At 46.8% G+C, this 18,301-nt stretch overlaps 1 protein-coding gene across 4 annotated transcripts in view; it reads right to left on the reverse strand.

The window, feature by feature from the left end:
- Positions 1-4,058, reverse strand: part of MAP3K5 (mitogen-activated protein kinase kinase kinase 5) — a 156,532-nt gene extending 152,474 nt beyond the window's left edge. For all 4 annotated transcript variants that reach the window (XM_073337411.2, XM_073337413.2, XM_073337414.2 and 1 more), the window contains exon 1: positions 2,914-4,058. In XM_073337411.2, coding sequence (XP_073193512.1) covers positions 2,914-3,331 — 418 coding nt within the window. In that variant the 5' untranslated portion in view covers positions 3,332-4,058. The remainder of the gene's footprint in view (positions 1-2,913) is intronic.
- Positions 4,059-18,301: the final 14,243 nt, after the last annotated feature.

The following is an 18,301-nucleotide window of genomic DNA, read 5'->3' on the forward strand; positions in this document are numbered from 1 at the left end:
TATTCTAAAAATAAATTAGGTGAGAGATGCATGCACTATGGACAATACAGTATTTGGCTTTTGCTGCCATACAGAGGCAGAATGACATGGTACATTTCACAGTACTTTGATTAATATAAAGTATGGCAATGAAAGAAAAGCAAGGTTTTTACATTTACACAGCTTTGTTCAAAAGCCATTGAAATAAGTAAGCAAAAAATGCATTACCTAAGTGTGCAATTATGCTATTATATGCCAGAGTTCCAACTGCCAGAACTAAAGGAGCTCACTTTCAAGTCTGATCTCCCATCACAAGAGTTTCTATCCTGAAATTCTGATGCCAAACCTAATACAATCTGAATTTGAAAACCTGATGCAGGCACATGAGGCTGAAGGGAAAGTGAATTTATCATTCTATAATCATAAATATGGGAATCTATTGATAGTCCTACAAGGGAATATGCTGAGAAACTGAGTGGCAGCTCCAAGGTTTTACCCACTCCAGTGTAGCAGGGTGTTTTGGTCTCCACATAGACTATGGCACTACAGGTTTTGGGACCTTTTTGCCTCCCAGCTGCCATTTGACACCACAACTCCTCTGGCAGCCAACTGCCACGGTCTCGGAGCTCCCATCAAGACCAGGTTCCACAGGATGGAGTGGAGGCCACACGAGTTACTGCAGGCCCTGCCTCAACCCACCAAAACCTGTGTGGCGGGGCTTGCAAAGAACCGATGTATGTGCATGTGCATATATGTGTAAGGAGCATGCAGTGGAAGTGGCACACCATCCAGCCAGGATATGCAGGTATCATCTTACCTCTACTTGCAGAAGCAGAGGGGATTACTGATACCTGCTGTTACTGCATTGGTTAAAAAAAAAAAAAAAAAAAACAGAAGAAGAAAAAAAAAGTTATTGTAAACGTTTTAGCTAATGTGTTCCAAACACATACAGACGTTGTCATAACTTAGTTCCAAATTCTCTCGCAGTCAGACTGCTCCCTCCTTTTGTAAAATAAGAGGAAAAGAATATTTAATATGATCATTCTGGTTCTATAAAGTCTTTAGGACTCTGATAGCCATTGCTATTCCCCCCTTATTTACCTTACCTATTTGACCACAAGAAGCTCTTGATGGCCTTGTATATGCAAATCTTTTTTGCCAGTGGAGCCGGACTGACTGTAGCAGATAGTTTACTGTACACATTGCCAGCAAGTCAAATAGTTTCAAATTTGCTACTGTGACTATATGTAAATCATGGTAGAGCACAGAGTTCACAGACTTTCTTGGCAACTGTTTTACTCTACATACGTAGTTCTGTTTAATCCCATCTGTCATGAATATTTTATGCAATTGATAAATAATGTATACACTTCCAAGCATACAAATATAAAGACTATCCCAAATTTTGGGTCAACACAAAGGAATTGTTGAAATATTCACACTGGACCTAATTTTCAAAAGTTCTGAGCTCCAGCTTTAGAAAATGGGAACTGCAAGAGCTCACATCTTTGAAAATCAGGCCCAGTATGACCTGGTACAGTAGCGGGGAAAACAGTCAGAACACACTATATGGACATTTTAAATTGGTGGTTCCCAAAATGTGCTCTGTAAACAACCAGTGCTGCAAAGAGCACTACTTGGTGGTTTGTGGAGAGTTTAATATTATTAGTTCCTCCTTCTTTTCCCCCAAATCACATTAAAGGAAACTATTGTATTTTAGCTAATTTTTTTTCCATGTAAACAATGTAGTTGCCTGTGGGATATTATTTAAGCACCAATGGAAGAGATGGTGGTCCAAGAGATAATCTCTCTGTCAAGACATGGAACAAACCACAAACGTGTCCAGGAATCTGTTTTAAACTACACTGCCACATGATAGCTCAAAAAAAGAATAAAAACACCAAGAAAGAAAAGCTTTGTAAAATTTAAAAAACTACTTAAGGCCCTGATCATATAGTTACATCAAGTGGACCCTTATTCCCATCCAGAGCCCTATTGACTTCACCCCAGCGGAGTATGCAAAACTCAGGCAGGCTCTCACCTAATACAGAATCAATTACTAAAGGAGAAAATTGGGGGTCACTGACTGAAAGGAGAGGAGCCACTAACCAGCTAATGTGGCAGAGAGTGAGACAGTGACACACTTTCCACTCCAGTGTCCCAACGACCAGGAAGTGTGAGAAAGGTATTTCCTCAAACTGTCAAGAATCACAGAAAACATCTGATAGGAAAAACTGGGCCTGATCCTGTGAGGAAGGGGAAGAGATGGCATTGTGCTACATAGCAACCTGCCACCAGATCAGCAGTGGCCAGGGATGAGGGATGGTCCAGGAAATAGAACCTCAAACACAGTGTGTAACCCCAATCTGAAGGGGCTGCATCTACCCCTATCAATCACATGTGGGGAGTCTGTCTTTTGCCTACTCTGTGGTAAGGTTTGTATAGCAGGTCATCCCAATCAAATGCCATTGAAGTGAGTTGACTCCACTGAAGAAAACGTGAAATGAGTGCTAGAGGTAGTAAGTGACACATTACACCAGTTGGATCAAACTATGGACCGCACGTGGTGTGTTAGCTAATAACTCCGGTCAGACCCAGCGCAGGGGTGACACAGCCCCTCGCTGGTCTGGATTGCACCCCACAACGTCACACCCAGGAACACAGGGAATCAGGTAGGTGACAAAAACACCCCACCACTGCCTAGCTCTTTGAAAGAGCGGTGGCTCCCCTGAGGAGCTGTACGCTGTGGCTGGGCTCCCACAGGAGGCAGAGAACTAGGGCCACGCTCTGGCTGAGGGGCGAGAGCTGCGGCTCCCCGAGCGGGCTGCTGCCCAGGGGAACAACAGAGAGAGAAGGGGGAAGCGAGCGAGCGAGGCAGGGGCAGGAAGAAGAGCGAGAGGCGATGGGGCAGAGGCCGGCGCTGCCGCCGCTCACCTGCGTTGTAGAAGCGGTCCAGCACCGTGGTCTCCCCGAAGTCCAGCTTGGCGAAGTGCAAGGTCTCCAGGGAGGCCCCGACCGCCTCGCACGCCTCCCGCAGGCTCTGCAGGGCCCCGCTCTCCGCCGCCACCAGGAGCCCCTGGCTCTCCTCGTTGATCACGTAGGTCACCGTGGTCCTCCTGGTGCCGCCGCCCTTAGCCCGGGCTCCAGTCCCCGCCGCGGGGCAGGCAGCGCTGCTGTCCTCGTTCCAGTAGGTGCCGGCTGGCGGCGAGGCCGGGGCGGGGAGGAGGCTCCGGGCGCCCCCGTCGGCCCCCGGCGCTCTCCGGCTGACCCCGCCGAGCCCTTCCTGGTGCAGGCAGCCGCCGCTCGGCGGGCTGGGCACCGAGAAGCTGATCCCCTCGCTGCTGTCGCTCATCCCTGCGGAGCCCCGCGCCGCGTCCCCGGCTCTGCTGGTGCCGCTCGCCGGAGCTAAGCAGATGCCATGCTTCGCCGCCCGCCGGGCTCGCCCTGCCCCTCGCCGCCAGAGGCTCCTGCAGCCCGCCGCTGGGCGGGGAAAGCAGAGACGGTCCCCGCTTAGCAGCTGCCGAGGTCTCGCTGAGCGGGGAGGGCAGCGCAGTCCCGCCCGGTGCCTGCCAAGGGCACCATTGCGCGCCCCTTCCCCCGCGCGCTGGGCTGGGCTGGCTTCACCTGCAGGGAAGCGACCACCTGGCGAGCGGCTCTGCTGGCAGCCGGGCACGGGGCACAGCCTCTCCCCGCAGTCACTGCACTTCTTCGCCCACTCCTCCCCGGGCAGACGCTCCTCCTTCGCCTCGCACCGCCGGCGCGGCTCCCTCCGGCGGACTGGCTGCCCTGCCGCTGGGCCGGGCGCTCCGATCAGCTCGTCCTGCAGCGGCAGCGCACAAGCCACTTCTGGTATCGCTGCTTGAGCCAGCTATGGCTGGAACCGTAAAGCCAGCAGCAACCGCACCGGAGCCAGCCCAGAGCTGCCCGGCTCCTCCCTTATTCCCTCCCCTTGCCCAGGACTATAAAGAGCCGCATTCCTGCGCTGAGCGCTCAGAGCCGCGCCAAACTTTAGGCAGGGTTCGCTGCGTAACGTCGCAGGCTCCTTCTTGGGCTCGTACCAGCGCTCGATTCGCTTTCTTCTCTGCACAGCGCCCTCTGCTGCTCCATGCTGTGCTTGGTCGTTTGGCGGTGTCGGTGGGCAGTGCTCCTCAACAGATCTTGGCTGGGCTGCCTTTGAGGTTTTTTTTTTTTTTAATACTTTCAGTGGATACTAGCTATGTGTATTTTATATGTATCAATGTAAGTTGTAGGTGTCAGCCAATAATTATTCAACAATAGTATATGGTGAAATTCAAAAAGTAAAAGGTTGTAACTCGGGACCTACCAACTTCACAGCCAAGAAAAACGCATCACAGACTGTGAAAGCTGGTCTGCCTCTGTGAAATTTGATCTTTTGTGTGCTTTTACCCTATACTGTACAGATTTCATGGTGGAGACCAGCATTTCTCAAACTGGGGGTCCTGACTCAAAAGGGAGTTGCAGGTGGATCGCAAGGTTATTTGAGAGGGGGTTGTGGTATTGCCACCCTTACTTCTGTGCTACCGTCAGAGCTGGGCTGCTGGAGAGTGGCAACTATTGACCAGACACCAAGCTCCAAAGGCAGTGCCCTGCCACCAGCAGCACAGATGTAACAGTGGTTATACCATACCATGCCGCCCTTACTGCTGCCGTCAGAGCTGGGCGGCCGTAAAATGGCAGCTGCTGACTGAGCTCTACAGCAGCACAGAAGTAGAGGTGGCAATACCGTACCACGCCATCCTTACGTCTGCGCTGCTGCTGGCTCTGCCTTCAGAACTGGTCTCCCTGCCAGCAGCCGCCGTTCTCCAGCTGCCCAACTCTAAAGGTAGCGCCCCTGCCAGCAGCAGCGCAGAAGTAAGGATAGCAGTACCGCGACCACCACCACCACCTTCCCCTGCCACACACACAATAACCTTGCGACTACCCCCCCCCCCCCAGAACTCCTTTTTGGGTCAGGATCCCTATAATTACAAACACCTTGAAATTTCAGATTTAAAGAGCTGAAATCATGACATTTACAATTTTTAAAATCCTATGACCATGAAATTGACCAAAGTAGATGTGAATTTGGTAGGACTGTTGCCGGCACCCAGTCCCAGAGGCGAGCAAGAGCTGCGGGGGGGGAGGGTTGGCTACCCGGTGTGCTTCACCCAATGATCACAACGGGGTGGAGAAGCAGAAAAGTTTATTTGAAGCTTCAAAGAAGGTACAGGGAGATTAGAATCTCAAATCCTGCACACAGAGCAGGAAGTTACACAGGCTTTTATACATCCTTTCTTCAACATACTTATCCAATAGCAAGCTGCCCTAAGTATCCATCTAGCCAGCCAATCCAGTTACCAGATAGTTCCCTTGTTCTCTGTACCAGCTGTTAAATCATACATAAAGCTGCTTTATTCAGCATTGTTCAACCATATCTGCCCTGTTTGGCCTTGTTTAGTTTCAGGCAGTCTGACTCTGCAACATATTGTTGCAGATCCTCAGCATAACTGCTGTGAGTGCCTCCAGGCTGGGGGGGCCAAGGACACTTGGGCCTAGTGCGATGGGGCTTCATCGATACTCGTGGTCTTCCATCCCCTCGAGTTACCTAGTGGCCGTGCCCCAGTGTCCCCAACAACTCTCTCCTTTGAGAACACTCAACAGCCTTGGCTCCGAGTTTTCTCACTTGGGCTACTTATTTCTTTACAATAGGACTTTGCATAAGCACTTTGTGATAGCCCTGAAGAGAATGACTTATTAACTTTTGCAAAAGAGCCCTGACACATGACACTGCACAGCATAATACCATTAATACAAGCAATACAGGAAAGAGAAGTTTCAATAATAGCCTAAATAAACCACCAAGCCAAAACGACAAACCCCAGCCTGAAAACAAGGTTTGCAACCAGTCGCTGTCTGGGGCAGTATAGGCAACCTGTGCTCCGGATCGGGCATGGGCCTCAGCCTGTACCACCTTTTCATAGATCTCATAATTGCTATCATTTACATATACACAACATCGGGGCCCGATGAGGGCACAAACCCCTCCCTGGGATGCCAAGAGATAGTCCAAAGCCAGCCTGTTTTGGAGGGAAAAGGTCCTGAGCTTCTGTACCTCTTTATTTAATGTTTTTACTGCTGACCCTAAATCACTAACCGAGTCCTCTAACTCTAAGGCCACTTTCTCAAGTACCATTTGCAGCCTTACAGTATAGCGGCCTATGCATGCCATGGCTGGCCCGGTAAACAGTGGCGCTATTCCCAGTACAGAGCACCCTAAAAGCTTCTAGGTTGTGAGGGAATTCTTTATATTGCCCTCCAATGCCATAGTCAGTCGCCGCAGGGACTTTTCTCATGACTCAACAGAGGTATCTCAGGCATTTCTAATCTTCCCGTTGGGCAGTGTGGCAGTTATCGACAAATGAGGAACTCCATGAGATATAAAACAGCTACCTGTCCAGTTGGCTAGCAGCACCTTGTAAGCCTTTCGGCCACATACAAAATAGTGACCCTGTAGGGCCCAGTAAGGACTGTTTCTTAAGGGGATTCCTGGGATATTTAAAGCTGCTTTGGCTGCTTTTTCAAACAATTCATATGCTCCTAAGGGGGCATCCCATCCTCCTGATTGGGTACAAGTGGGAGCGTTTCTAATTGTGCCATTTAAATTACACTCGCCATAGGGACCACTACAAACCCACCATTGGCTTGCTACATTGGAGATATTAACTGGACGCCAAGTTATATTTCCAAACCTTTCTTTTGTAGTAAGATTATTTGTAAGAGTTTTCCTAAAAGGGGAGGAACCATTACACCCACACTGCTGGCCTCCCCTTTTGGTCTTTATCCAATACCCATCAGCCCACTGTCTAATAACACAGGAGCTTTTTCCCACAGGACGCCCATAGTGATCAGATTGGTTTTGGGTAAAACATAATACTCCCTTAGTGAGTACTGCAACTGAATACTCCTGGTCCTGATAGGTGGCTTGCTGTAAAGAGGTCTTGTTCCAGAACGGTGAGTCCGTTCTTTCCTGCTCTTTGGTGGCGGCTAATTCTGCTAGGGTCAGGGGCAGCATGTCAAGGGGCATTCCCGTTTTGGGGGACAGTGGAGTTGGGGCACATGCCCAGCAATCAGTCTGGTTTGTTAAAGTAGCAACGTGGTGCGCAAGCGAAACAAAGGAGTTATGCTCCCGATATGCACAGTTTGGAAATACCAATACAGAGAACAACGTTACCCAATTATTTATCACCGGAGTCTTCCCAACCCAGGGTTTTTAGTACCTGGGTGGGCCCATTTTAGCATTAAGGTGCCCGCTATTTGTGTCTTTTAAACAGTAGCTTTAGCCCGAGATCATCACTAGATGAGGAGTCAGCAGGTTGGACGGTCCACTGTTCTGCTGACGAGGGAGCGGGTACTGCCTTCAGATGAGAGTGATGGATCCAGTTCTTGTGTCCCTCGATCTTTGCCGCTGTATGGGAGATCAGCAGGACGGTATAGGGTCCTTTCCACTTTTCCTGGAGAGGCTCCTCTTTCCAGGTACGAACAAGCACGGAGTCACCGGGCTGTAAGGAGTGGACGGGAGAGTCCAAGGGGAGAGGCTGGGAATCCTTGGTATACCTGTGAAGAGACAAGAGAACAGCAGACAGGGAATACATATACTGTGACAAAAAAACATTACCCAACTCCCATTCCCCTGACAGAACTGGGGTGCCATTCATAGGCCATGCCCTTCCAAACATAATTTCAAAGGGACTAAGCCCTAATCTACCCTTTGGGAGAACGCGGATACGGAGTAGGACGAGGGGCAAAGCATCAGGCCATCGCAGTGAGGCTTCTTGGCACACTTTTGAGAGATGCCGTTTAAGGGTCTGATTGGTACGCTCCACTACCCCACTGGCTTGCGGTCTCCAGGGCGTATGGAGTTTCCGGGGGATCTGTAAGGCATGTGAGATGCTTTGGATGATTTTTGACGTGAAGTGTGTCCCGTTGTCAGATTCCATTCACAGGGGGAGTCCAAAGCGAGGAACGATCTCCTTAACAAACTTAAGGGCCACTGTTCTGGCAGTGCAGTTACGGCATGGGAAGGCTTTTGGCCATCCGCTGAACCGATCCACTAAGACGAGGAGATATTTGAACCCTTGGGTCCGGGGAAACTCAGTAAAGTCTATTTGCCACACTCATCCGGGGCCCGGAGTGGGTTCTAGGGCAACTGATGGCACAGGATGTCCCGGTCGGGGGTTATTCTTTTGGCAGACTAAGCAGTCCGCTTGTACCTGGGCAGCCAGGGGTCAGAGTCCGGAAGTGATAAAGTATTTTCCCATTAGCTGGATAAGTGCTTCCCTGCCAGCATGAGTGGTTTGATGTAGATTCTGCAGCACCGGCCGGATCAGGCCCTTTGGTAAGAGGACCTTCCCTTCCGGGGAATGGAGCCATCCCTCCTTTTCCCGGAGACCGAGTTTGTCAGTTAGCTGTCTCTCCTCCCCAGAGTACTGAGCGTTGGAAGCTCCCCTACTGATGGGATAAGGACATGCATATGGGCATTCTCAGTCGGAGGGGATGGCAGGGTGGCAGCATGCTTAGCCTCTCTATCTGCCTGGGCGTTACCTCTGGCCACATCTTGATCTTCCCTTTGATGGGCTTTACAGTGTATCACCGCCACTTCCAAGGGAAGTTGTACGGCATCTAGGAGCCGGAGGATTTGGGGCCCGTACTTGACTGGGGAGCCTTGGGCTATCAGCATTCCCCTTTGCTTCCATAGGCCAGCATGAGCATGCAGCACACCAAAAGCATACTTTGAATCAGTAAAAATGTTGACCCGCTTTCCTTTTGACAGTTCAAGTGCACGGGTCAGGGCTATTAGTTCGGCAAGCTGGGCAGAGGTCCCAGCAGGAAACCTTTAGCTTCCACAGTGTCATGGAGGGTCACAACAGCATAACCCGCCCTCCTTTGCCCATCTATTACAGTACTGCTACCATCAGTGTACCACTCATAATCTGCATTTGGGAGAGGTACATCCTTTAAATCCAGACGGCTGGAGTACTGGGTATCTATGATCTCTAAACAGTCATGTTCCTGTTCCTCTGTTTCTGGCAAGAGGGTGGCTGGGTTAAGGGAGGGGCAAGGCTGTAAGGTGACTTCAGAGTTCTCTAACAGCTTAGCCTGGTACCGAGCAATCCAAGCCTGGGTGAGCCAAAGCCCTCCCTTTGCATCCAATAAGGCTCAGATCATATGGGGAGTATAGATTTGCATAACCCCTCCCAATGTTAGCTTCTCAGCTTCCTCAAGCACTAGGGCAGTAGCTGCGACCGCCCGTAAACATGCCGGCCAACACTTTGCAACCTGATCCAGTTGCTTAGAAAAATAAGCCACGGGACATCTCCATGCTCCTAACAGCTGTGTGAGCACTCCTAGGGCCACCCCCCTTCGTTCATGTACATACAACTGAAACGGCTTAGAGAGATCCAACAGGCCCAGAGCTGGGGCTTCCATCAACTTCCTTTTCAATATTTTAAATGCCCTGTCAGCCTCTGGGGTCCAACAGAAGGGGTCATGATCTGTTCCTTTTACACAGTCATACAGGGGTTTAGCCCATAGTCCAAACTCTGGGATCCATATCCTGCAAAAGCCTGCCATACCCAGAAATGCCCTGAGCCGCTTACGATTACTTGGGGTAGGAACTTGACAGATAGCTTCCTTTCTTTTGCTTGAAAGCTGATGCTCCTCTTGCTGTACGTGAAACCCGAGATACCGTACCTCTGGGAGCGCGATTTGAGCCTTACTCCGTGCTACCCGATATCCCCGGAGTCCAATAAAATTCAGGAGGCTCACGCTGGCTTTAAGGCAGGGGGTTTGGCCCACAGCGGCAATTAACAAATCATCTACACACTGCAGAAGGAGGGCCTCCTCATTATCCCACTCCTCTAGGTCCCTGGCCAGAGCCTGGCCAAAGAGGGTGGGGGAGTTTTTAAATCCCTGGGCCAACACTGTCCACTAAAGTTGCTTTTTAACCCTATTTCGGTCCTCCCACTCGAAGAAGAAGATCTCCTGTGATGGGGTGGCAACTGGGATGGTAAAGAAAGCATCTTTCAGATTGAGAACTGAAAAATGGGTATACTGTCCCCCTATAGAAACCAATAAGGTATAGGGGTTAGGGACAAGAGGGTGCAGAGTCTTAACCCGTTCATTGACTGCCCTTAGGTCCTGTACCAGCCGATACGTGCCATGAGGCTTCTGTACGGGTAGAACGGGAGTGTTCCAGGCTGACTGACATTCCTGGAGAATACCATACATTAGGAATCGATCTATAGTTTCCTGTAAACCTTCTCTGGCTTCCCTCTTGATTGGATACTGTTTTACTTGCACTGGGCCTTTCCCTGATATGAGCTGAATAGTAATGGGGGTCTGGTGGGTGGCCTTTCTTGGGATCCCTGATGCCCACACGAGGGGGTACACCTGGTCTTCCCACGGGCTTCATTCTGGGGCTTGCATAGCTGAGGGCTCAACTGCAAGGGTCATGATCCATGCATTCTCAGGGGGTAAGGTAAGGGTTATTTCATCCTCAGTAAAATGCAGGGTGGCACTGAGGCAACAAAGCAGATCCCATCCCAGCAGAGGTGTTGGACACTCAGGGAGGTATACCAGCTTGTGGGATATAGTCCTGTTTCCCAAAGCGCATTCCGCTGGGGCATACACTGGGCACTTGGTGTCTCTGCCTGTGGCTCCCACCACAGTAAGGGAATCTGCTACTGGCAACTGAAGGGGTCGATTTACGGCAGTTCGTGCCGCTCCAGAGTCCACTAAAAAATCTATTTCTGAGCTTCCCACCTGCATCTTTACTCGGGGTTCTGGGGGTAGGGTGGTCCATCTCCCCTGACACCCCTATTCCTGCTCCACCATCACCATCATAGAGGCACCCCCCTTTTCTTTCCTCTTTGGGCACTCATTCTTCCAGTGTCCCTCTTGTCGACACAAGGCACACTGGTTGCGACCCAGTCATCTCTCCTGCGGGCCCGGACGTTCGTGTCCATGGCCCCTTCCTCCCCGGCCACTTTTCTTAGTGCCGGCCTGTACCGCTGTTACCATCAGTCTCACTTGCTTTCTCTCCTTCTCTGTCTCTTTCAGACTATAAGCTCGGTTTGCAGTCTCTAAGATTTGTGCCATGGTCATGCCCATTAAATCCTCCTTTTTTTTGTAACCTTTTAATATCAGGGGCTGCTCTGCTCATAAAAATTCCCTTAATAATTGACTCAGTTGCCTGATCATCGAGGTCTGCATTAGTGTTCTGTCGAATTGTGTCCCGAATACGCTGTAGAAAGGCCCCTGGGCTTTCTTTTAAATCCTGCATTACTTCATATGGCTTTGCCCAATTATTATGTCGGACAGCCGAGTGATGGAGTCCATGCAAAAGCAACTCCTTATAGGAGGTACGGCGGGTCATTTCCCCAGGATTATTTGGATCCCACCTGGGGTCTGCTCGGGGGACTTGTGCATCCGGGTCAGGGACATTAATACGATCCCGGTCATACCGTTTCTGCGCCTTCTCCCTTGCTTTGGACACAACCTGTTGTCTTTCAACCTCAGCAATAGGGTTCGCAGGAGGATGTTACAGTCATCCCAGTCCGGCTTGTGACTACTGAGGAACCCCTCAAAGACTGAAATAAACCTGCTTGGGTTGGTGGAAAACTCTCCTGTCTGTGCTTTGAAAGCAGCCAAATCCACAGGGTTAAAGGGCACATGAGTATAAACCTGCATAGTCGTGGCCGGACACCTGTCTGATCCAGACCGGGCGACTTTAGTTTCGGTGATTAAGGGGTATAGGCCAACCATTAGGGACTTACAAGGTGTGGGTGTAGGGGCCGAAGGGGACACCGGCTCTGCCATTACAGTGGGGGTGGGGGTCTGGGGACTAACATTAGCTGCTACCGAACCAGTCGGAGTCAGATTACAGTGCTGTAAAATATCTGGACGAGTACATAAAGCCAGAAACAAATGCACATACATATGTTCATTCCATTTCCTTGCTCTCTGACAGAACAGGAGTAACTGGAGGATCGTGTTGTAATTAATTGACCCTTCTGATGGCCACCACTCCTGGTCCTCTAGTTGATATTGAGGCCAGTCAACTGTACAGAATCGTTTTAATTGGCTCTCAGTCATCAGATCCGCACCAAATACCTTCCAGTTTGCTAGAATGCATTCTAGGGGCGTACACTGTGCCCTAACCCCCGAGCTCTGTCCCTGTCCCATACCTACAGGGCAACTCTGGGCGTCCCCAGGTTTCAACAGAGCATACAATCCGGATTTCAAAAGGTTCCTACCTTATCCAAGGGACCAGTTCCTCACCGTCGCCCGCAGCTGCTTCTCCACTCTATGAGTGCGCTGCACCGTTGTGCCCTTCAGGGTCGATCAAATTGCGTCTCCTCCGAGGCCCCCAATGAACTCACCAGTGCGCGCTGGGCGTCGGTTCTCGCCGCAATCCTCGACCTCCAGGAGGGGTCCAGGAAAGGCTAAATAGCAGCCTCGTTGCCCACCCAGGGACGCCAAAAGCTGTTGCCGGCACCCAGTCTGTTTTTGAAGTCTCCAACGAGAGACTGCTGAATTGGAATTAATTTGCAGACTGGATACAATTAACTTAGGCTTGAATAGAAACTGGGAGTGGATGTGTCATTACACAAAGTAAAACTATTTCCCCATGTTTATTTCCCCACCCCCCGCCCACTGCTCCTCAGACATTCCTGTTAACTGCTGACAATGGCCCACCTTGATTATCACTACAAAAGGTTTTCTTCACCCCCACCCCCCGCTCTCCTGCTGGTAATAGCTCATCTTAAGTGATCACTCTCCTTACAATGTGTATGATAACATGCATTTTTCATGTTCTGTGTGTATATAAATCTCCTCACTGTATTTTCCACTGAATGCATCCGATGAAGTGAGCTGTAGCTCATGAAAGCTTATGCTCAAATAAATTGGTTAGTCTCTAAGGTGCCACTAGTACTCCTTTAATTATGAAAACAAGCTTTAAAATATATTAATCTTTTAAAAGACTTGCTTAAAGAGGCAGATAGATATAGGCCTCACAGGTTTGGTGGTTAAAAAACATTCTACAAGAAGGTAATAGAAATACAGCTTCAATAAAAGAAAAACTCTTTGAGAAATGCATGTTTATTTGGAGATATGCATTTCCCTGCTGTGTTTACAACCTCTAAACATTGAAGCATAGAGAGTCTAGTGCAAGAGAACCAGGCACTGAACCTGACTATAACAAAAAGTGAAACTAACTAATCTGCTTTCATTGCTCTCACTGAATGCACAACATAGAATATAAGGGTTGGAAGAGACCTCAGGAGGTCATCTAGTCCAATCCCCTGCTCAAAGCAGGACCAACACCAACTAAATCATCCCAGCCAAGGCTTTGTCAAGCCGGGCCTTAAAAACCTCTAAGGATGGAGATGCAACCACCTCCCTAGGTAACCCATTCCAGTGCTTCACCACCCTCCTTGTGAAATAGTGTTTCCTGATATCCAACCTAGACCTCCCCCACTGCAACTTGAGACCATTGCTTCTTGTTCTGTCATCTGCCACCATTGAGAACAGCTGAGCTCCATCCTCTTTGGAACCCCCCTTCAGGTAGTTGAAGGCTGCTATCAAATCCCCCCTCACTCTTCTCTTCTGCAGAATAAATAACCCCAGTTCCCTCAGCCTCTCCTAGTAAGTCATGTGTCCCAGCCCCCTAATCATTTTCATTACCTTCCGCTAGACTCTCTCCAATTTGTCCACATCCCTTCTGTAGTGGGGGGATCAAAACTGGACACAATACTCCAGGTGTGGCCTCATTAGTGCCGAAGAGAGGGGAATAATCACTTCCCTCAATCTGCTGGCAATGCTCCTACTAATACAGCCCAATATGCGGTTGGCCTTCTTGGCAACAAGGGCACACTGCTGACTCATAGCCAGCTTCTCATCCACTGTAATCCCCGGTCCTTTTCTACAGAACTGCTGCTTAGTCAGTCGGTCCCCAGCCTGTAGCGGTGCATGGGATTCGAAATGTAAACATGAACAGTACCAGTAATTATACTTTTCACTTATAGCAGTTTTTCATTGTTGATACAAAACAAGTGTATGCAAGTAAAAATAAATTTTCCATTTAGATATCTTGGGTTATTGGCCAAACATGCAAAAGCCTTGCACTCAGTTTGATGGCATTTCAGTGTGTGTAATGCAATAACTTCCAAACACCGCATCTGATCAATTCCAGGGATGAACCCTATTGATTCTGCGGGAGACCTTGCCAGCTGTTAAGCACAGCCATACAGCCTCCAGCACCACCTCTGAAATTGTCTACAGATCAAAGCAGAGCTAGACAGACAAAGAAATGCCACAGAGTTGAGAGTAAGGCCTTCACAAGTTCAGCCAGTTATAGCCCCGGTCCTGCAAACACTTAAGAATGAGCTTACCTGTACCCATTTGGGACCTAATACTGTACACTAAAGTCAATTGGTGCCTTACTATTGACTTCTGTGGGCACAGGATCAGGCCTCTGACTATTTGTGTGAGTAAAGTTAACATTTGCAGCATAGGGTCTATCTATGCTATTTGTGCACATACTGACTAGATAATTTATACTGGTTTATAGTGGGTTTAAAAATAATATTGATTAGAAACCTTATTTTTTACAGTCTGACATTTCTGAGCACTCGGCGTTGGCAAACTAGTCTTGAAATGACTGCTAGCAGCAGATTCTTAGTACAATAGGCACGGTTTTGATGGTTTGGAAATAGAATTAGTTTTCATATTGCAGTGTGTGCAGAAAAATAATGGTTAACTTCTAAAACATAACACTGAGACATAGAAACAGCCCAGAAAGTTAAGATACTTTGGTAACCCTGTTTGCTCTTTGTGGGTCAACCCCTTTTTGGCAAAGATTTACGTGGCAGATACTTCAGTCATTAGAACAAGGGTAAAAGAAATGGGAAGAAAACAAAGTGGAGAGCAAATAAAGCAAAAAAGTTAATATCAGTTAATCTACAGTATAAAATTTTAATGATTTGGGTGATAGTCAAAAATAAGTTCTGTAAAAAGAACAATGCAATTTTTCTACAAAATACTGAGTTGTCATGCAAAATCACAAGTGAAAACATATTTGTCAAATATAAAGGGAAATCATTTACTGAAAGGAGGAAAATACATGTTTATTTCATTGGTCTATTTTATAGACCTGTGCCCACTATTTTAGTATTAATACCAAGATCCCAATCCAGATCCCACTGAATCAATGGGAAAATTTCTATTCACTTTGATTGGAGTGGGATCAGATCCTAAATTGACTGAAACAGTAATTAAAACACTTAGATTAATATCATTTAATAAGGACAAATCAGCTATATTTTCATGATTTTCAATCTGTTAGAATTTCTTGAGGTGACTTCACTGGTCCTAATCATGTGTTTAAAGTTAACCATATGTTTATGTGCTTTTCTGATCAGGGCCTAGATTAGGGAATGGTATTTGTCAAAATTATTCTTCTTTACTTTAAAAAAATGATACTCTATTTACTTTTTTCTAGTCTTTCACCTATTTGATTTTTCAAAAATAATTGTCAGTAGGACAATAAGCTTGTTAGTTAGCTCCCTAAATACCTTAACAATAATATAATCTGGACCAGACAATTTGCATATGTTCACACTGGCCAAGTATGGGAATCCTCCGACTCTGATTGAAGTCAATAGCAAAAATCTTGACTCTAATGGGAGCAGGATTGAGTGGTTAGATAAAGATGTTCAGGGCAGGGATTCCATGCCTTTGTTCTGTTGTTTGTACAATGCCTGGCACAGTGGGGCCCTTAATCTTGATTGTGGCCTTTGGGAGCAACTGTAATGCAAATAAATAACATTTCCAAATTATTCTCTGTATTTTTCTTGTGAATGATATTTTCAAAATAAGCACAGTATCTCGACCAGCCCTTTAAGAGCACACATTAATATAAATTTTCTTTACTTATAAAACCCAACACTACAATTATAAAATAGCAAGTTATTTCTTTAAAAAAATAACCCTGAAAGAACTAGAATCTAAAATATTGGTATAATAGAATTGTTAAAAAATGTTTTTTCAGTAAAAATTCTATAATGAGTCCTAAACTTCCTGCATTTCAACTGAGAATTGATCCAATGAAGAATGATAATTATGTCTAAACCTCTATAACGTTAAAATCTAAAAAGTCATATGTCAAGGCAGATTTTATCAGTTCAGTAAAGAAATGTAATTTGATGTATGACAAACAAAGCTTATGACAGAAACCACAGAGATGACTTATCCATCAAAGCCAGTGGTAATCAGCTAGGAGTCAAATAAACAGTGTTTCACACCCCTAACCAACATAGCTATGCCAGCAAAAGCATTAGTATAGATACATTTATATCAGCCAAAAAAAAAAAAAAAGTCATTTTGCCAGTCATCATAGTTTATTTTGTTCAGGGAACTGCTATAGAACATACCAGCAAAAACACTCTTGCCAGTATGAACTGCATCTCCACTAGAAGGGTTTGCTGGTGTAGCTATACTAGCAAACCCTTTCTAGTGTAAATAAGGTCTTAGAACATGAGATGACATAAGATTTTGTATAAATTTGGGATTAGAGATTTTATTACGAAGTCTTCTCTCATAAAGCAGCAAAAAGGAGCATGCAAAAGTGGAGTCCAGTCTGGTCCAACTAAACAAAAAACCAGGAATTTACAAATATGGAAATCAGGAAGACTGGGTGGTTTTGAAAGATATACCCAGGGACTTATCTAGTCTTACCTCAAGGAATTTTGGATCAGGTCTCAAACAAGCAAAGGCAATTAACTAAACAAGAATAGTCACTTAGGTCATAAAAATAAAATATAGTCATATTGTTCTAGACTAAAATCTACAATCAGTAGCTCCCAGTGGAAAACTTGGAATACCCTTTGTAATTGGGCTTGGCAGAATTTGATTTTTATTGATTTATAATTTTGACAGATAATCAGATCAATAATATAACTTTATTTTTGATCAGTTTAAATTTTCAGTTTCAGGACACTATCAGGGATCAAACAATAATTGTTTAATGATAGTAGATATTGAGATTCAAAGAGATAAAGCTTTATGACTGAAAAAAACAAAAGTTGTCATCACATGTCAAAATATACAAAGTAAATATCTTTAAATCAAATAAATTCTCAAGCATCATTTTTCTTACTTTGCTTATCTGTAAATTTCTATTATTGATGGCAATATTTTTTCATGGGTTAATGAGAGTGTGGTGAAATTAATGTTTACCATCATTCATTGAATAATCTAATCCTTCCAACCCTACTTATAATCAATAAAGGAGAAGGAATTATTTTATGAGAATGTGCCAATAGAATTGATCCAATGTGCCAACAGAATTGTGTGTTAAGTGGGACTACCCCAATGCAGGGTTGGTACACCACACAATCATCAGGACTCCCTGCTGGATCAGGCAATTTCAATGAGGGGGACTCAGAACCCCTGGCAAGGCACAGCAAATACTCAGTTTATGCCTCCTAAGCCTCTTGGCTGGGGCAAACAATAGCAGTTGGGGCTCTAACCCTCTGGGCAGGGCAAAGCAAACAACCCATCTGTGGCTGTAGCCCCCAGTAGCCACACAGAGGTGGGAGCAGGAAGAAATAGGGAAACCAAGGCCTACTCTTCTCCACTGGGTTCCAACCCATGGCCCTATGAAGCCAGGAAATTCCCAGTTAAAGGTTCAGGTATTGGCTTCCCATACATTCCCTGGGTCACTTCCTAACACAACGCTCATCTCAGGCATCTCCCCAACTAGAAGCAGCACAGCATGTCAGTCAGTCAGAGTCAGAGTCTGTCTCTCTCTCTCTCTCTCACACACACACCTGCAAGAGCCTGCAGCCCATGCCCATATCCCTTCCACCTGGAGCATGCACAGCAGGGGAGAGGGGAGCGTGGCTTCCCAGGCCCACAGTGATTTGTCAGGCCTGTTGGCCCAGGGTGGGGTTAGTACACCCCATCACATCAACTCCCAAGCCTTGACACCAAACAAAGGGTTAGGCCAAATACTCAAAACAGTATTTAAGTACAGAACAAAGGTCAAAGAAAGACTGCCAGTCATTTTGTGTTCTATAGGGATGCAGCTAAACCATTTCAGATTATGTAGCCAATCAGCAACATGACAACTATGGGTACTGTGATGTTATGGCATTTGGAAAACTAGCTCATCAGACTTCAGTAGGGAGTTTAAATCTCTTCAGAGAGATTTAAACAAGATCACTTTTCTACCCAAATAATTTATAAACACATGATGGAG

This window comes from Lepidochelys kempii, chromosome 3, assembly GCF_965140285.1.
Source record: "Lepidochelys kempii isolate rLepKem1 chromosome 3, rLepKem1.hap1, whole genome shotgun sequence".
Lineage (NCBI taxonomy): Eukaryota > Metazoa > Chordata > Testudines > Cheloniidae > Lepidochelys > Lepidochelys kempii.